At 37.5% G+C, this 21,194-nt stretch overlaps 1 protein-coding gene across 1 annotated transcript; it reads left to right on the top strand.

Annotated features, from left to right (window-relative positions):
- The first annotated feature begins 2,400 nt into the window (after positions 1-2,400).
- LOC306894229 (USP6 N-terminal-like protein) lies at positions 2,401-20,340 on the top strand. Its single transcript, XM_079456593.1, has 14 exons — positions 2,401-2,547; positions 9,790-9,863; positions 11,661-11,746; positions 11,891-11,930; positions 12,536-12,616; positions 12,767-12,874; positions 13,866-13,975; positions 14,569-14,617; positions 14,699-14,819; positions 14,961-15,055; positions 15,182-15,247; positions 16,570-16,669; positions 16,965-17,117; positions 17,992-20,340. The coding sequence occupies exons 2-14, from the start codon at positions 9,798-9,800 to the stop codon at positions 18,792-18,794; spliced, it is 1,878 nt and encodes a 625-aa protein (XP_079312719.1). The 5' UTR covers positions 2,401-2,547; positions 9,790-9,797; the 3' UTR covers positions 18,795-20,340.
- Positions 20,341-21,194: the final 854 nt, after the last annotated feature.

The raw sequence follows: 21,194 nt of genomic DNA, 5'->3' as shown, positions 1-21,194 counted from the left end.
AACTGTAGACACCAAATCGATCTCCTATTACAGCAAGTCTGACCAAACGAAAAGAGGACAATACATCTACATATTCAACCTACAGTCTCCCATCTAACCATACCCACCCTCTAAGCCTGCCGCGTCTCTGATGCCCACAAGTCGAGGCTCCCCTACAACCTGCACTTTGCTGAAAAACTCCAACTCCCTTTGAAGAGCTACATCCGGTCAGATCGCTACAGCATCTATGAGGCCCATCGGTCCTCATCGCTCGAATCATCTAGTGCCAGCCTGCACCCATATTCCACAACTGCCCCCACAGGAGCCTACTCCCCCCTTCGTCTCTCCACTGCAGCGGATTCCTCAGCTCCAGAAGCCAACCGTGATCTGCCACAGCAGTCAGCACTCATCCATAAGACAGTATAGCCGCAACAAGTCATAGACATTACGCATTTCGCAGACGCTTATCCAGAGTGACTTGCAGTGCATTTTCGCCTATCAGTGGTGTGAAGTATTTGAGTAAATGTAATTAGTTACTGTACTTAAGTATCTTTTTGGCTAAATTAAAATTGTACTGAGTATTAAAGATATTAGCAACTTTTACTCTATACTTAACTACATTTTTGAATAAGTATATGTACTCTTTACTCCACTACATTTGTAATGACTAATTTAATTACACATTACATTTTGCATGGCACTTAACTTTATCTGCAGCAGTTTATTTTTGCTACAGAAGGAGCAATATTGCCATTTAAGGACATTGAAGGTACTATATCTTGTGCATTTTTCCCTTACTGAAACTTGTAAACATGGATTCTTTATGTGAATGCGGGTTCATTATCAGATAGTTGACATCACTGGGGTTTAATGTGGGAAGAGGACACAACTCCAGCTGGCGATAAGGCCAAAACCAGCGTGTCCAGTGCAAAAAGGCTTTGACTTTTGAAATTTTACTTCACATTATTTTATTTATCCATTTTACTAAAGAGAGCTTTTTGAAGGATATTGGTTTCCTTATGAGCACTTGAGCTTAACTGAGACTTGAGTGTTTGTAATAGACATAGGTGTCCACCTTGATTTGTTGGAATTTTCAGGAGTTCAGTTTGATGTGATTGCTCTCCTCATGAATCAACTGTTTCTTGATTTTATTTTGTTAAAATACTCGAGTAAAAGTATTTTCACTGTAAGGTATCTGTACTTTTACTCAAGTATGGATTTCAGGTACTCTTTACACCTCTAGGAGACTAACTGTGTTAAGGTGTGTTATCTCTATTTTAGCCACTGAGTATCGCTGTTAACATGGTGGTGCATTTTGTATTTAAATGACCTAGCTACTGTTGTAAGGCAGGTGTTTGACCCGGAAGGGCAAATAGGTTCATAACGCAAACGCATTTGCATTTGCAAACGCAAAGCGCAGCCACGCAAGTAGCTTCATATGTTTGTACGTACATTGGATATAATTGGAATATACACGTTGGTGTGGAGCCAAAAAATGATATGTTAGTTCTTTATGGAGAACACAGCCCAAGTCGATGCCAAATGCCTAGCCATTTACCTCCATAAAGAGACGTGCTATATGGTGTGTGTGGACCTGCTAAAAAGCTTTTTTAACCACATTTCCATTTGAAATAAAAATATATTATGTATTCTTTTGGATTATTCAGCACATGGAAATATGTGCGGGATTCAGGGCCGGTGGCGTATGTCTTAAAAACACAATTAAAAAGCCTATCATTGTTGATTGCTGTTAAGAGTCATTCAAAGATTATAAGACACAAATATTATCTTACACTAACTGAAACATCCAAAACGTGCACACATTAGATAATAATTGCATAACGCCATCAAATATGACGTTCGGATATAAACGCATTATAGCTAAATTGTGACACCATCGGCTTGCCATAATAAAGTAAGAACTCGTCCAAGAGCGAAGCACTGGAGATCTTCGTTATTTTAGTAATGCAATTAAATTTGTACTGTAATGTTTTCTCACGGTGAATGTGACATGACTTGACAGGAACCGATCCGACAGCTAGGTCTACTGATCTGTGTGCTCGCTCATGTGTTTTGGAGGAGGCGTGGCTTTGGATGGTCATTCGCGAGAGGGAGGGATCATTTGATTGCACTGTCTGCTAGCAGGCAAACGTTAGCATTTTCCAAATGATCTACTCTGCCTTTAATGGAGACTAATGACATCTCTAATCTTACTTTAAATTTAAAATGCATAATTTTTACAATTTCTTTAAAATGTATTTATTTTAATGAAAACTAAAATATATTACATACAAATACATTAAGTTTAATAGAAACATTCCCAGACGTAGAGAAGAAGCTGGCCACGTGATCCGCCAGTAACGCGATGCAAGCGGTCTTTACTGGCAGGTCACGTGACCGCAGGCTGCCAGGCTTGAACCAGATAGTCTGCCACAGCGCGCTCTGACGTGCTGCTTTGCGCTTTTGTGTTATATGCAGCTACTGTATTCGTCTCAGGATCTGAGCTATTCGCCTTGCATTTCCGCCTGTTTTCAGTGACGAAGGAATGAAGAGTCTTCTCAATAAACGGTAATATTTGTTTTTCACATAAACCCTTTGTGTTTATTTTCTGTCATGGCATCTTTTCTGCCTCCCGTTCACGGTTATCCTGCACTGATGAATACATAACGTTACCTTAACAGATATAAGATTTTATGATTTACAACGGGACAATTGTCATTTGAAATGTATGGCACGTTGGGATTTTGCAGCTGCATTCAGAGATCTGAAACGCATTACATTTAGGATCGTATTGCCGACCCGTTTTCTGCGTGTTCGAGCTTTTCTCCTTTATTTTGTAAACACATTTGCACATTCGCGTCCATAGTCTTCCATACTACGACAACTTCTAATCGACAGAAGACTATACAAATCTGAAGAGGATGGGGGGAAAAAAACATGAAAAGTCCGTTTAGCTTTGTTCCTTAAGGTTGGGGATTGAAATTGCTTCGTTGTTTACAAACACACCTCTGAAATGCATTCACGCTGGTGCATTCATTCGTTTGCCATTTCCAACACAGATGTTCAGTTTATGGAAGTAGGCCAATGAGAGATCTGTGTGTATGTCATGTGTAGCTTTTGGGTGGGTTTGTTTTTGTTGTGTTTCACAGCTGTTGAAGCCTTCACCCTGGCCAGTCTGTAGGTGAGAACAGTAGTATTTCTACTATTAGCCTCAATTCAAATTAAGCTTACATGATTTTTATTTATTTGTTTTTTTTATTTCCTTAATGAATGCTATAAAACCATTAATTTACATTGGTGAAATTACATTTATTTCATCAGAGTTATTATAGTTTTGTTAATACTTAATACTTTATTGTAATTGTAGTGCTTTAAACTCATTTCAGTTTATTTTTGATGCAATATTTCAAACTTTCCTTTAGTTACGTTTTTCCAATCATTTTTAGGTCAATATTTTATTTGATTTCAACGAAAAGGAACGTTTTCAAAGTTTTAAACGAACTAAAATAACTTTGTGTTTTATTACAGAATAGCCTACATGAGCGGATCAGACGGATGTATTTAAAAGTCCGATCTGAATTCTGTTCGTCTCATGGTTTCTGTGGATATGCACACCACCAGAACTGCTTAGCTATGTTTATGAATGGCTAAGTCTGCTTCAGTAATCTGTTTTTAATTTGTGCCATGGTTTTCTCCTGAATCAGAGACAGCCGGTTTACTGTGCAAACCTCCACTAGTACATAAAAATGAATATTTCACAGTTTGCAGCAGACAACCTTAGCCTTAGTTGTATAGAGGTGTACCAGCTGTTTTACAGTCTTTATTGCATATTAAGCCTTTTATCTGTCTGTCATACCCTATTATGGATCTCCACATGGTCACTGCTTTATCAGTAGGTACTAAAAACTACTAATACAGACATTTATCTAATGCACAATTTTATTTTTTATTTTCTTTATGTTTTCAAATTAAAATTTTTGTTGTGTTTTTCGAGTTGTATTTAGATGTACAGAAACAATAGGGAAATAGCACAAGGAGCGTGACTCAATCACTGCATGTATGGTAACTGCTAGGCTATGATTCAGAGCTCTCTCAGGTCTTTTAATTCACTAGAGTAATTACTGTGGAAGTATCGATCTCACACAACTGTGTTAACACTGTATCAGTTTTACGCTGAATACACACTGCTTTGTAGCTGCTACTGTACAGTTACAGTACAGAAGGTAAGGAGAGGAAGACATTTGGGAAAATTTTATATTTTTAAGTGCTATTTGTAATGCACCTATTCACAAGGCACGTTTGCACTAAAAATAATGAAAATTACACAATTTAAATATTGGTAAACTGGAATACATGTGTTTGGTGAACAAGATGCAGGTTTTTGCAATGGTGCATTTTATCTCAAAGTTTTGCCTGATGTAATTTGCATGCATTGGGTTTAAGAGATTCTCATTAGTTTTTTTTCATAATTTTTTCATAAAAACTTGTTTGAGAACCACTAGCCATATGCTTGTGCTCAAATGAAACAGCAGCGTAGTATTTAAATAATTGACCAAACAGTTTGCCACATTTATGACCCAATGTCAACAACCCCCTTGTCCGCAGCGTGTGTTAGACTCTCAGGCAGGACAAGGCTCCCTCAGTTTGTTGAAGTAATTTACATCTGTGAGCTTGTACGAGGCAGCGACGGCCCACCCAGATGGTGATGCAAGTGATGCCAGTTGCCCTGGCTTGACCATCGACCAAGTGTTCTGCCCCAACGTGTTTCTTTCCCCCCTCTAAATGTTTAGATTTTCTTTTTACGTCATTTGTTAACAAGGCAGACCTATATGATTATTTAATCCAATTCAAATGTGTACTCTCCTTAAACAGAAAACGTCATCATGTCCAGCCTCAGCTCTTTGTTTTGTCTATCCTAACATACCCTAACATAGAGACTTTTTTTCCTCATAACCACACATATCCAGACACTGATGTCACTGTTCTCCAAAGACGGTCACCTGCATTTTTTACTTGAAGTTAAAGTGTTAAAGCATTTAAACTTTATTAGGGGTTTCATCAGGTGCACACGTCCGGCCCGGAAGTTTACTGCCGAACTGTTTGGTTATAATATAGCAATTTATTTATTCATTTAATTTATCTTCATATTAATACTTTGTGTATTAGTACTTTGTGGATTTTTAACAGAGGTCTATACAGTGGTTTGGGGCACATAGTTTGTTTATGTTGTAGCCACCGAAATAGTCTATATAAACTATTTACAACAACTGTTGGACGGGAGAAATATAGAACGTGTATATTGAAATAAAATGTAGACATTCTTAATGTTGTAGACACTTGTTATGGAGGTAGTTACAATTTATGGAGAAGGTTTAAGTGGTGCACGAATTGATATAAATGAAGGCACTTTTGTCTTTTTGCAGTTATGCTTCACACTTCACTTATGCTTGAAGTTTCACAATAGACTGGCAAATGTAAATCTACAGTATGACTCACTGCTTGGGGATTGCCGCAAGACCTCGAATGCCCCATTGCATACTGTATTGCTGTTAAAAAATGCCTGCTTCTTATTATGCATGCTTGCCAACAAACACACCCCTCATTCAATGCATGAATAATTCAGAGCTTCAGCCCACTCACTTTGTATTTACTGTCACATGTGATGTTGTGAATTTCTGTTCTTTTTCCTAAAGGTAACATATACATGAATTACAACGTTAACAGGCATTTCATTAGTTTTTTTGATAAATAACTTAAAAGACACTCTAGCTTTTATGATATTTGTGTTCATTTTGGCAGGTCAGTTGATAGAGATTCACTTCATCAGGCGTGAAGTTCCACATCCTGCTGGTAAGACAGGCCTGTCATTCCATAGACTAGTGAGAGTTGAGAACAGAGTGCCCAGCATAAGACTGTAGCTCTCTAGAGAATGGGGCTATTTATGGCACCTTGTGTAAGATGTATGCCCCCAGGTCAACATTTTCCTTCTGTTCTTGACTCATAAACAGTAGAAGATCAGCAGTCAGGCCTAAAATGGAAAGGCCAGATCATTTAACAGAGACTTTTAGATGAAGAGCTCAGACAAAATCAGTCAAACTGTAGACCACACCCAATTATCTCTTATTAAGCAAACAACGCTTTTTCAAAATGTCTGTCACACTTGTTCTTCAGGAATAACTGAAGCGGATATTCAAGCGGATTTAGGAACATGACTAAATTATTTTTTGTAATGCCTGATCACAAGGAAAGTATAAGCTTTATGTGGTTTAGATTTTAAATCTTGCATAACAAACCAATTTAGAAATTGTGCAGACCTAATGTACAACTGTTTGTACTGTTAAACTGCGCAGACGGTGTCTGTAACATTGTTGCAACCTTTTGCCAAGTTGGAAATCATACATGCTATTTACCCATCCCTCTAAATGTCACAAAACCATAAGGAGTCAAAAGTAAAAAAGCCAGAATGCAAATCTTCTCTGGGGAGTAGTTGTGATGTTGTGTACTCTCGGCTGGTTGGTTTGTATAAAATTCTTGCTCATCACTGTCCTCGATCAGCCGTTCCATCTTCCTCTTGAAAGGGGGATGGCACCCATACACATCCGCAGTTTTTATTTTTCTTGTAGTTTCCCCTACCTAAAAGAAGCACATGCTAGAGAAGCTGATAGGTTCCACATGTGACCACAATGCATTTTGTGTAACAAAGCTTTTAACAATATTAAGTTGGTTCCTTATTGCCCTATAGTCTTGAGCAGACAGGATATTTGTCCCTCCAATTGGGGGCTGTTATCTAAAAAATCTGATCCTCAAGAAAGCATCTGCTGTGGCCTTTTTTGCACCTCCAATTCTCTGCAGAAAGTGTAAATGAGAATTTGGGTGTTACAAGTATCTCACAGAACATGCAGAGTTTGATGTGCTAGTGAGATGAAACAAGAATATTCAGCATTTCTACTTAAGTAAAATCTTACAGGTTTGTGTGGTGAACAAATCGAAATTGCAGTGCACGTGGAAAATTGTGCAATAGATTTACATATTAGGAGTCCTTAAAGGTGCTGGGTGTAACTATGTCTTCAGGATGTGCATAGACCTTACTCTTACTCAAGAAGTGTTATGTTTTTATCACCTTAGAATTAGTTATTGCTATATACATACAACGTGGGTACCTTTGCATGGAATGCAAGGTAGAAGGCGTTTTGTGAATACGCTATTTCTAGAACGCGTTTTGTGAATACGCTATTTTTTTCGGCGAAAACGTGATGACATCTTAGTCCTGTGTCAGCCTTCTTAGTGCTTCGAAAAGGAGGGTGAGCTGCGGAGTGATCCATTGGTTGCAATACGCAACTTCCATGCTAGATGCTGGTAAATTTCATACACTGGACCTTTAAGCCACAGTATGTTATATGTCTGTGGTATCTTTTATGAGATCATAGAATGACAAATAGTGTTGGCAAATAGACATTGTTCTGCGTTCCTGCACTTTCAGAATGACAATCATGGTTATGTTTCTATTATTTAGAGATTGTATAATCTAATCCCTTTGGTGTATGCTGCAAAGAAGGGAGATGACAATACTGTTCTCTCTAGGAGAATGATTTCTTATCCCCTCTTATCCCCAATGAAGGCATGGATTAAGGTGTCTGTCAGACAGATCCAGGATCATTTTGTCATCTTGGTTTATCTATGTAATTTTAGGATCAAACCAATAAATCCAGATTTCAAAAATAAATCTGAAGGGGGCTCTTGTGTATGTTTTAAAAAAGAATCCATGACGCCCTGTTTAAATTTCCCCCACTTACCCAAATCATATTATGCGACAACGTTTTTTGTTGAAATGCTACATTGGCGAGATTGGATCTGTTATGTGTAGGAGTGATACAGTATACAACCACAAATTATAATGTAATTTGAGCCATGTGTCTTTTTCTGATTTTTCAATTAGGGGAGGTGAGGGAATTGTTTGAAAAGCTTGACTTTTTCACAGACTCAGTGAAAACAAGGAGAGTACTGTTATATTAACAGTAGGGATGCAACGGACGATTATTTTGATAATCGTCTAATTTTATATCGATTATTCGACTAATTGATTCTTTTCTCAGATTAATCAGAAGGTTTTGGACGATTATTCCGTTCTTGCAATTCATTGATATATTTTAACTAATAAATAAAACAAACTCAATATTTTAAAGACATTATTTCAGCTTTTGAAAATAGCTTTTGAGTGAACTTTGCGCCAGCTGAATGGAGGAATTTCCTTCAGGTTTCTGTGTTCCATCAGTAGTCATCAATAGCCAAACAGCTGCTATTGTGTTTTAAACAAGGCAGGGTACTGCCACATTTCACAGTTTGATTTCTAAGCTTCTTTTTCAGTTTCTAAAATTCAGTTTGATTCAATAATTGATTTGAAAATATAAAGTAGGTTCTTAGAGTACATACTGATTAAAAATGTATAGCTTGAATGCACTGTAAGTCACTTGGGATAGAAGTGTCTGCTAAATGCATAAATGTAAAGAAAGTTTTTTTTATATTATAGTTTCCATTAAAACCAATTAAATTGCCATAATCCATGGCATTTTCTATGGTTTTTGGGCAGGGTTTTATTGTTTATTCAGCCAGGATGTTTATGCGGGTACAGATGGAGCATTTTAAATTATACAATTATTTCAAGAGAACATGTTTTTGAGGGTCAAGAAAGTGTTTGATGCCCTCCTCCCTCACTGCAAAATGCTGGCTCTGTGAAACTGGATGCATTTTTAATTCACAGTAAGGATGCACTCCTGTCACAATACACATGTGTCTTTCAATAAACTGACGGAAGGTGGGTTAATGTGTTTATATGCTAGGCGAAATAGGCGTTAGATGCACAAATCTCTCCATGGCAGTCGTCACACACCGCACTGCTCTTCTTCTTTTGCTTTTATGCGTTGCCTCTTGAAGGCGTGTCGCTCTACAGTGCCCCACAAGTAAACCACGTAATTGTGAGCCCTTGAATCACGACTACTCGACAACACAATTATTTGTCGACAATTTTTTATTGATATCGACTAATCGTTGCCTCCCTAATGAACAGCTGTCACTACTGGTTGGACTCAGAGTAAATACATCAGGAAATGTCAACAATAGTACCGTGCAAACATTAGAAATGAACTTCTTTTGTTACTTCAAAGACCTCAGTCAGAGAAATAAAGCATTGCACTTTTCATTTCTTCAATGGAGTTTTTAGTTTAATTGGAGCTTGAGTGACATGTCAAGTCACATGACTATTGATTGTATGTTTGGTGTGAGGCTGGAAATATTCTGCATGATGTATGGTGGTTCATGCAGCACTGCTGTCTCGCAGTAGATGACTCTCCATTGTCGATTTCTATTTTTATGCGTGCAACAGATTCTGCAGACATACAGCTTTCTTACAGACAGCTGAAGCCTGGCAGGAACCCTCCTTCGACTCTTGTTCCCAGGGGGATAATGTTTCAGAGACACTCAGGGCCTTTATGTGACCAACAGGATCTTCAAATCATTAAGAGAGCTCCGGTTACTCTGTGTCAAGAGACCTGATTTAGGGAAAGCTCCCCGGCTCTAATATGATGAATATCTTGCACTCATGCACCTTCGGCAGATCTCCCTGGGTTTTACTTGTTTTGTTTTCTGAGCCTTTTTTTAAAGGATTAAGTGACAAGCATCCTACATTCACTTCCATAATGTGAATAGCCATAAAAATTGCTCTAATTTGTTAAATAACGTGAAAAACATGGCACTGTGAATAAACAATAAAACTTGCTCCATATGAATTGTTCTCTGTTTGCTATATATTTGCAGATATTGACATGAAGAAGGACATAGATGTGCTGATAGCAGAGGAACGTGCTGAGATCATCTCTAAGTATAACAAGGTAAATTCTTTAACCCTAACACTTTGTTTTATCTGGTTCTTGCTAGTGCAGTAGTCAGAATATATTTGGATCACCGGACCAGTGTTTGTGGAGCATACAGAGCTGTGGTGATCAATCTGACCATAGCACATCATGACTTTCCTTACCCCTGACAGACTAATTGGAAATTGGGGAAATACTGGGATCATAGTCCTCGACTGTCTGTTACGGATCACTGCTTGCATTTCACTTTTCTCTGCCATGGTGTTAAGAGAGGGCAGAAGAGCAGCAGCCTCCTCCTCCCTCCTGTGAATCAATCCACACCAACTGGAAAAGCTTTTAAAGTCACCATGAAACCAATAGGAAAATTTTTATACACAGTGTTGCAGTGATTATTCTAAATGATTTATCTGTGCTGGGGTTGAATGACCGTAGACTTTTTTTGTGGTGGTAGACAATTATGTGATATATCACATCGACTAGTCAATGACGTCTTTCATAAATAAAATAAGACCTAGGAAATGTTTTGCTACAGGATTTGATGGGTGTTGGCAGTAAGACGCGTGTGCATGCTGGCTGCGGGAGATACAAATATTTAATGTTTTTGTGAATGGAAAAAAAGAATTTCTACGAGTGTTTGTGTGAGAAGATTTAAAAAATCTGCATTTTTATAATTCAAGTTTAAGAGAGTATAAAGATGTTCAGGGCAGCTAATTGTTATCTCTGTTGTCTGCAATGGTGGAGCCACACTTCTTTTATCATTAATTTGCATTCGGCATGTGAATAACGCAGCTCAGTGCTGCCTTCTGATGGTCTGGTGGAGTATACATACTCATTACTGCACATGTGTCAAACTCCTCCCTCTGCATGTATCGGAGATTGAGTATGGATGAGTGGATGCGCGTGTGAACAAGACAGAAGCGCAAAAAAAGGTATACCCGCGTCTTTAAAGTGCATGCGGTGGAGTGAGCCGGTGGTTGCAATTCACCGCTAGATGGCGTTTAATTTTATACACTGGACCTTTAAATAAGTTCATAGCATCAAATGTTGCCAGAGGCTCTTGAACTATAGTAGACATCTTCTACAATGATTTAATATGAAATAATATATTTTTTCCTTTTTGCTAAAATGAACCAAAATTTAAATCCTTTTTTATTTTTATGATAGCAACACAAAGTTTGAAAAACAAGAAGTTTGATTGCCAGAGAACAAGCATACTAATAAAATGTGTCTTGAATTATCAATATGTCCGTGGGATAAAGTACATTAATGACATTTTATGCCTGACTGGCTAATAGTGAAGCGTAAAGGACAATACTATACTGCAACATTCCATCAGGCTACTAATCTTAACAAAGTGTCCCTTACTTGCATTGTGTGCTACGACAAACAGAACGATTACGTTGCTGTTCTGTAAAAAGTGTAGTCTGTAGACAGTTCAGCGGCAACAACATAAACAAACGTTATGTGGTCCGAACTTAACTTCTGGTCCCCCGCAAAGTATCAATAACTGTAGTTTTACTTTAATACAATTACTATACAATAAAATATCATTATAAATAAATGAAATTAAAAAAGTTACTATTACTAGCCACTAACCAGACCGATAACCAAACACAGACCGGAAGTTAACTTCGGGCCAGGTGCGTGCGTCCGACGAAACTATATTTTGGTGTATATAGTTTGGTCCTGATTCAAGTCCAGTCTGATTCAAGCTGCTTTCATTTAAATTACATGAAGTTGATTTATTGTTGCACCTTTTCTTGAAATGCATGAAATGACTTGACTGGTATGTAAATGTTTGCTTGCTTGTGTCAGGGTCGAGAGGCAGGTGTTCAGGTCGATCCATGGGAAGATGCAGACTACAGCGTATATCGAGTCACAGATCGCCTAGGATTTCTTCAGTAAGTATTGTCATACTAAATATTATGTTGATCGTTCATTGCGACATATGTTTATTATGTTGGGTCAGCTGAAGCAAAACCAACCACTGTGTTTTGAAATCTGAATTGAGGAGCGTGACTGTTCAAATTTTGTCTTTCTCACAGTGAAGAGGAACTGCCCACACCAAGTGTACTTGAAGAGAAGGTAATGTGAAGTACCACACTCTACACAAAAAACTATACTGTACAGTTGGTTTATACACATCGTTTTTACATTTGTGGTGAGGATTGCACACATACTGTAAACACAATATAACTAAAGATCACTTAGTGAATAAGAAAAGGAGCAGTTGGTTAACTGAAACTTTTGTTAGAAATTATTCTGACCTTCAGATACTCTATGATGCTTGTATACAAGAGTGTATGGCGAAAACAGCTGGGCAGTCAGGTGATGTGTTCTCGTGTGGCACGTTCACAGCATGGAGATGGCTGATGCATTTGCCAGCTGTCATTTTGTCGTGTTACAGCACATAAAGGTTAAAGATTAGAGGTGGAAAGAGTAAAAACTTTCTAACAGATGTAAACAAAGGGGTGCTTGTCCTCCATCAAATCCCAGAGTACAACTTTCTCAAATGAGGAATGAAGCATTACTTCCTGAGACAAAAACACAGAACGGCAGTATATGTCATGTAGCGGATATTTATATTTGCCATCAGAGTTTGGCACGTTGAGAATTCTAGGCATGTTTGATCTGTATCCCACTGAAGCCATTCTTCTGTTTACATTTTATTTTATTAACTGCATTTGCAGCAAAAACAGGTGGAGATTGAAAGGGTGCAGAAATGGCTGAAGATGTTGAAGAACTGGAGCAAGTACAGAAGCAGTGCCCGGGTGAGGTTTCAACCACTGGCTTCAGACACACAGAGCAAAACTGTTATTTGGTCCTGAAATAAGTTTCTGTATCTGATATTGATTAGAATGCTCCAAGGAGAACCACACTGATGTTTAAAACACACTCTCACTCCCTGTTTCTTTGTGCAGATGATTAAAAGGGTATATAAAGGCATTCCACTACAGCTCAGAGGACAGGCCTGGGCCCTGCTCTTAGATGTTGAGAAAGTCAAGAACGACAATGAAGGAAAGTATGAGGTACGTCAATGTATAACATTCACGTATAAGAGCTCATCCGATGTAGCCGCAACCTATGGACACTGTGTTGTCATGACTACAGTCTTGACTCTCTGCTGGCCGGAAGCCGGTTGTTTAGTGAGAGTGGGATTACTGCTGTTTTGGTAAAGCTATTTCAGAGGGATTAGAGTGTGATCTGAAAACAGGCAGATGGCTGATACAAATCATAGCAAGAGATTGGAGAACAAAACCTGACAAGCAAAACAAACCTTTAGATCCATTGAGGATTTACAGCAACCAGGAAGCAAAACAAACAGAGGACCAGTGTGACCCTTGCGGCGATTTGCTTTGAACCAGGGTGTCCTTAAAACATTAAAATTTCTTAAATTAAATTTGTAAAGAAATTGAAAGCCATTTAAACTGTCAAATATTTACATTTTGAGGGAGTAAACATGTTTAAATTAGGCAGGTTAAATGGATGCTAAGGTAACATAAAATTTCATCAGACTGTAAACTAAATGTAGTTATTATGGAATGTGGGGAAATGTTCTGAGGGCATTTTGTAATAATCGAACTTTTCATTTTTTATGAACTTGTTGACACATTTTGTGTTATGCTATTTAACACGTGTTATTTTACCACAATATGTGTCATTTTGTGTTGATTGTGTGTTAAATAAATAAAAGGGACACTGGACAAGAAGACTGGACAAGAAGAAAACAAAGAACATGTTGAACACTTAGAATAAATGAAGATATAATAGTGAAATAAAGTGAAGAAATCAAATACATACACATATACATACTGTACCTATGTACACACTTAAACATTAGATATTACATTATATCATAGAGTACAACTCTCATGGTATTTTAGAGTGCAGTTATTGGGGAAAACATGCTAAAAGATGTCAGAATGTTAATTTTGCCTTGCAATTCGCTGTAATATGCCTACATGTCTCTGTAGTCATTTTAATGATTTGTTTTGATGTATCGATTTATTTGATTGACAGAAAATGAAGAAGCAAGCCCAGCTGTACTCTCCAGAGATCAAACAGATTGACCTTGACATCAACAGGACCTTTCGAAACCACATCATGTTTAGGGATAGATTCGGTGTAAAGTAGGTAATACATACAGACACTTAAATGTAAATAAACAAGAAAATATAATTATTACAAACATGAATAAGTTTTTGACTTCATGTTTATGTTAATCATGATAATGAACATATAGAGTTGTTATAATTATATGTTGTTATAACATATATGTTGTTATAACTGCTTCCAATGTTTCCTCATCTGTAAGTCGCTTTGGATAAAAGCGTCTGCTAAATGACTAAATGTAAATGTAGAGTGAAACATAAATTGTATATATAGAGCAATTTTGGAGCATCTCTTTTTTTCTTGCTGTTTATTTCTGTTCAAAAATCCCACAGCAGGCCAAAAATGGGAGTGATGTCACTGAGGATTTAATAGATTGCAGGCCTTAGAGAGCCAAGTGGAAAGTCTTTCTCATCTAAAGGGTGTCATTAATACTGAAGGGAGGGGCTCATCTGTAATTTAAAGTCATAAATTGTAGATCTTTGTGGAAAAATATGATGTTTCGTTTCATTTTTGTGGTGTGGCATTTAGTAAAGACTGCATGAGTGGCGTTTTCGGGTAGTTTACCCCAGTGGTCTGAGCCAGACATGTTCTTGTAATGTTCTCTCTACAGGCAACAGGCTTTGTTCCATGTGCTCTCTGCATACTCGGTGTACAACACGGTAAGAATCCACTCAGATCCACGCTCAAATCCACAAAGAGTTGGTTACATAATAGCTGAGTGAGTCTGTTCTTGTCCACAGGAAGTGAGTTACTGCCAGGGCATGAGTCAGATTGCTGCCATTCTTTTAATGTTCATGAACGAGGAGGATGCATTCTGGGCTCTGTCACAACTGTTAACCAATCAGAAACATGCTATGCATGGTGAGCCTCATTTCCCCCCGCTGCTATAGGTTATTCTATAAACTGTTATGTATGTATCAGGTCACTGTAATTTCCCAACTGTTTAAGAAATGTACTGGAAAATGTAGTAAATTTTTATTTTCACATTTTGAATTGTTTCAGGATTGTACATCCCTGGATTTCCCAAACTTCAGCGGTTTCAGAACCACCACGACCAGATACTCTCCAAACTTTTACCCAAATTAAAGAAGCATTTGGTAAGATGGTTCTGGCAAATGCAAAATATATTCTGGTAAATAACTTATATATATTAGTCTCTATCACATTTCTCGTATCTTTTCTTATACCTCCCTGCATTTTGTGTTCCTGTTGAACTCCTTTAGGATAAGGAGCAGATGTTTAGTGGGATTTATAGCACTAAATGGTTTCTCCAGTGTTTCATTGACAGGGTAAGTGTTTACACATAGCAGAATTTCACCATTTATGTTTTGATTTATGCTGTAAACATTCTTACCACAAAGTCAAAAATACATTATGTAAGCAGCGATTACAAGGTAGCTTGGAGTGCGTGTGAGACCTCATGCTAAACCTAGACCTCAAAATTCAAGAGCTGAATGGAGGGTTTGGAGAGTTTATTTGATAGTAACTGGTGAGTTGTTCTGATAATAGTTGTGATTGTTTACCATTAAAATGCACAGATGGAAACCCTTCTTTATCTGAACAAGTGGCGCTTAATGATGCTAAAAATAGCTGGCAGGCAGTGCATAGATCTGCTCAGACTTGTCAGTGTTCATCTTTAGAGTTGATAAGTGGACATTCTGGTTTACACAGGCAGAGGTGAGATGTGATTGGAATATTTAATTTCTAATTTTAATATAACACATTTCGATTTCTCAGAGAATTGTTAGTATAAATGTGGAAACAAGTGTAAAAATATGAGACCCCCAATGGTGAGGGTGCCTAAGACATCAATTGTTCAGTTCAATAAGTAGTAGTTGAACTGATTGAATAAAGCACACGATTCCAGAAGAATTTAGGTACTTTAGATTTAAGGAAGGAGATGTTGGTGGTTACACAAGGAAATGGTTTCGATAGAGAGACTTTCTAAAACCTGATTAATGGGGGTGAAACGGGTTGTTATTGGTTAATGTTTGGCTGAATGCAGCATGTTCCAAAGGTTTTGTCATTAAAAGGGGGAAAGAAATTCATAGTTTCTAGCATTGAAGAGGTCCAGCTTTTTGAGTAACTGTATTTTTTATCCAAAACACTTCAGCATTAAATGCAGTTCATGCCCGTGATATATTTGACACAGCCTCATTAAAATCCCCTATAAGCAGAAACTTTTTTTCTAATTCTTGGTCAAGGTCTCCTGATAGAGGGATGGGGACAGGAGCAGAGTGTCATTTACAAGGGTGTTTCAGTGTTTACTCTGCATATACACACAATCCTGTGGGTTTGGCTCTGAAAGAACAAGAGCATCCAATGTTAGCATTGCAGAATTGTATCCAGCCTAGGAAAAGCTGTGCTTGAGCACTATCAGGATACTGCTGACTGAGCGAGATTAACTCCAGGGGCCCCAGTTTAAAGCTGGATTTCTCTTATGTATAATAAATATCTCACAGCTTTATTTACATTTATGCATTTGACGTTTTTTTAAAGCATAATCTGCATAACAGTGCATTCAATTTGTATATTTTATCAGCTATTATTTGGCGGTTCAGCTACAGGAACTTTTGGTTCATTACGTACTGACTACTTCACCCTATTACAGACTCCATTCACTCTAACCTTACGTCTGTGGGACATCTTCATCCTAGAGGGTGAAAAAGTTCTGACAGCCATGGCTTACACTATCCTTCAACTCCACAAAAGTGAGTTCCGTTTTTTATCAGTCACTTGTTTCTTTAATATTAACTATTTAGTCCAAAGATCAGAAGATAGAAACTCCTCAGGCAAAAACACTATTAACCTCACATTCTCAATTACAATGTTGTCATTAAATCTCTTTTGGCATGAGTTCATGACCCCCCTACTTACATTAAAAGCCCTTATAAGACTTACTTTCATAATCCGTCTTCACATAAAAGAAACCTTCACATCATTGAAATTGATTAACTTAAGTGTTCTTCAGTGTCAAAATCACTAACTGTAGCTACTCATGTCCAGAACGTTTGCTTAAGATGTCTCTGGAGGACCTGAGAGAGTTCCTGCAGGAGCAGATAGGAGAGTCCATCTACCTCAATGATGACCTTGTCATAGAGCATCTTAAGGTCTCCATGTCTGAACTTCACAAAATGAAGTTAGACCTCCCACCACCAGGTTCAATAATTTTTCCTATACATCTATATCTGACTGCTTTAAGATGTATGCTTCTATCATCTTTATGATTTTGTCACTGTTTACATAATCCGCTGTGACAGCGTATTGCTACTACTTGAACATTTACGTCATTGTCAACTGTAGAATCATCCATATTTTTACAGTTTATATTTTGCTTACGTATGCTTATTATAAAACTTTTTTGTGTTATGTTAATATTATTTGTTTAATTATGTTATTCAATAATAATTTAAAGAAACAGATTTTGTTAATAGATTTGGCATCCAAGGTAAAGTTATGAGTCTGATGGAAAACCAGTAGAGAATCAGTGTGTTGTGTCTAACATGAACTAACAATGAACAATAATTTTCCAGCATTTTGTAATGCTTGTTTGTTTATACAACTCATTGTTTGTGTTAGTTCATGTTAGATAATGCATTTACTCATGTTAACAAATACAATCTCATTGTAAAGTGTTATCAAAACCTATTGTTACAGGCAAACACAAATAAATATTCTGTCATCATTTACTCACACTCGAGTAAATCTGAATAAATGTCTTTGTTCCGATGAACACAGAGAAAGATATTTGGAAGAATGCTTCTAACCAAACTGTTCTTGGTTGTCGGTTTATTCAGATTTGGAAGAACTTGAGGGCGAGTAAATAAAGTCAGAACTTTCATTTTTAGGTGAACTGTTCCTTTAACAGTTGTAACTTTGGATTTCAAAAATGTTTGAGAAAATACAAAAATGAACTTTAACTAAGATTAATAAATGCTGTAGAAGAATGCATCAACCAATCTTAACAAATACAATCTTTTTCTAAACGGTTACATGTCACAGAGTTTGTTGTGAACGTTTTCTGTTTTTACAGCTAAGCCTGATGAGTTTCCACGGAAGCCTCTAGGTCTAGAGATGCCTGTGGTTCTGACTCCGTTGAAACGATCCAAACCAAGCCCCTCTGAGGATACACCCAACAAAGCCCAACTCACCAAACGGCCCCCAACCTCTCTGCACATCTCTCTTGAGCAGGAGTCCATAATACTAGACGACAGCCCTCCACAGGACAAAAAGACCTTTAAAGATGAAGGAACAGGCAGTATGTCACCCCTTCCCTCACCTGACCCTGTCCTAGTACATAGGCCAATTCCGCTCACACCAGACGGAATGATAGGAGCTCCCGAGGACGGTGGGGAATGGCCCCCTCCATATGAACCTCCTAAAAACACTATCCCAGAGCTCAGTGATGTGCATCCTGAGCTGCGTGACACTACTTCACCTCTAAATTTAGATGATACATTGCTATCCAGAATGTCACCTGGAGCAGAGCCTTTACAAACATCTCTGACATTTGAGCAGGACGGTGTGAAGACAGCAGAGGGCAGTGTGGCGGGGCATTTACCCTCAAGCAATTTACAAATTTCCATGGCTCACCAATCCCGTCAGCCTTCCAGTATTTCCAATAATGAAAATCTATACGAGGGACAGGAGAGAGAAAATGAACATCAGAATTTGGACACATTGTCTGAGAGATTCTCCATTTCACACAAGACCTCCCCAACAGCCTGTGGTCAGTCTCCGCTACGTGCCAGAGGAATCCCCACTGTTCACTCTGACCCCTTGTTGCAAAATGCCCCCCATACCTGTCAACATCTGCCTAAGTCGGAGACCTTTTAGGCTGCAGTTGTCTTCTGCTCTGCTAGTGTTTTGTAAGAACGCTTAAAGTCTTGCAAGCGAATTAAAAAAGGTTTAAAATGTAACATTCAAGCAGCATAGGTTTGCTCTAGAAATTTGCATTTAGATTGTAATGCAAAACAAACATCAAAGCTGGTTGAGTTTTATTTGTGGAGTAAAAGTTGTTCTGCATGCAGCTGTTGAAACTTCAACACACTGCCAGTATAAGACTTAATAATAAAGTGAGCTGGCTCACTGAAGAACTATACAGAAGAGTATAGGTTATGTTATTAACATACTATATTTACTTGTGTACAGAACATACATAAAAAGATGTTCTGAATCACACGTGGCAATCACACATTTTCACTGCAGCAAACATGCTAAATCACCCATTAGCTAATATGTTATGGCTTGGCGGTATAACGTGTATTTATTTGTTAAAATTAAAAAAACAATCCATGTGAATTAGGACAGCAGCTTACCCATTTCAGTGACAAGGGAGTTATATATTTGTATTCTGGTCATTTTAATGGCTTAAACAAACAGGCTCCATCAATTTATACCGATTCGAAACATCAGTAATGCTAAATAGTATATAGGAATGTGCATTACATGCACTCGAATTGATCAGTCACAATTTCTGAAAAACAACTCCAGTGTCTTTTAATTGAACTTTAATCTGATGGCAATAAGAAACATGGCCTTGAGTAAGACTGAATGATATGTTTTCTGGTTATTGTGAACCACAGCTATGTACATTGGTATTTGTACATGTTTTTTATTTGTTTGAACATTTTGTACATTTAGCTTTTTAGAATATTGTATTTTAATGCTTATAGGATTGTTTTATTTGCAACATAAATGGCTGTAATATCTGAGTATTCCCTCTGGTGGTTGCATCTATTGTAGGCCTACTTTTCTTCACGATGAACTGTTGCAGGAGGCTGTGGGCTACTATGGTGTAGTAAGCTCTTCACTTTTACAGTTTAGTTTAACCGTTTTAACAGATTCATGCTTTGACATGACAAATGTAATTTTGGTTTGGCCATCGACATGTTCGAACAGTGCAAAAGTATAGTTTAAATATTTACATTGAAAATAGCAATCCATTGTTATCAATGAAAATTGTTTAAAACTATGTAAGTGTTGAAAAGTAGTTTTATTTTAACCTTCAGTCATTTAAAGAATGTTACTGTAAAACATTTTTGAGGCATTTTAAAGCATGTGTATTTTAAAGTAGTGAGAATTTTAGGAAATCTTCTCAATGGAGCACTGTATTGTAACTAGTACCATTATACATATTGGCCTCTGTCAGATGATATTGACTCTGTTGCTTTGCTTTGATTATCTGCTTTTTAAATTGAAAATGTTTTCAGTAAATTGAGTTCTAGATATTTTCGTGTTCATTCCTTATTAAGGAGTTTTGAGAGCTCCAACCAAAAGCCTTTGGTTTTATTCGAGATGTAATGTATAAGATGTAAATACGTTTACCTTGTAATTATATATGTTTCAGTTAAATTCCCAGAAATAAACGTTTTCTAATCTTAAATTGGCTTACTACATTTTTTCAAATGCAACCTTACAGCAGGACAGCATATGTCTATGCTCTGTTTAAACACAAGAGGGCTCTGTAAACATTTGACAATACTGTATATCTTCACAGATTCTGATTGCATGCCAAATTTGAGTTTGTTTTCATATTCACAATCACAGCAACAGCAAAAGTCCATTATAATGTCTCTTGATGTTTTTTTGCATGTAAAATGAATAGACAGTACAGCAAGAAGTAGTTCAGATTTCTATCTCTGGAAGGACACGATGAAGATTCAGATTAATTAGGTTTTTAATACAGGCATCATTAGACCTTTACGAGATCTGCATGTCTGTTTCCTCTCAAAGGACAGCATGTGGTGACATGGGTTGCTGTGATTGATGCCACGCCTCGGCAGATTGTGAGTGCCATACATCATAATTGAGCCTCAGTGAGAGAGAGAGAAGGCGTGACAGAAATGGAGCAGATGCAAAAAGAGGAAACATCATCACTCATCATCATATGTGAGCAGGTATTGATGTTCTCATCTGTGCTTAACTCTGCCATGCAACACTTTATATAATACAAAGGTTATCAGACCGCCGTGCTGTGATGTGCTCAGCAACATTCCTGACTTTAACCGTGTTTGATCTAGGAAAAAAAAAATTCCCTCTCTTATATTTGAGATCAAACTGAATGATTGCCTGACAAAAGAACCTCATTTTGATTCATTTTAAGATTTGATCTGATTTTTATAAGCTCCTTTATAAACTCCCAGGGTTTATAACCCATTCAAACAGAACTCTCACACCACACACGTGAAACAATTGAGATTACACCAACCTTTCCAATCCTATCCATGTTAACAT

Source organism: Barbatula barbatula (assembly GCF_947034865.1).
Source record: "Barbatula barbatula genome assembly, chromosome: 1".
Lineage (NCBI taxonomy): Eukaryota > Metazoa > Chordata > Actinopteri > Cypriniformes > Nemacheilidae > Barbatula > Barbatula barbatula.
The sequence above is the reverse complement of the archived record's forward strand: the minus strand, read 5'-3'. Positions and strand labels throughout refer to the sequence as shown.

Coding starts and splice junctions, on each gene's coding strand:
- LOC306894229 (XM_079456593.1), top strand. CDS start 9,798: ATGAAGAAGGACATAGATGTGCTGATAGCAGAGGAACGTGCTGAGATC. Junction 11,747..11,890: donor GATCGCCTAGGATTTCTTCA/GTAAGTATTGTC, acceptor TCTTTCTCACAG/TGAAGAGGAACTGCCCACAC. Junction 15,248..16,569: donor TCCAGTGTTTCATTGACAGG/GTAAGTGTTTAC, acceptor ACCCTATTACAG/ACTCCATTCACTCTAACCTT.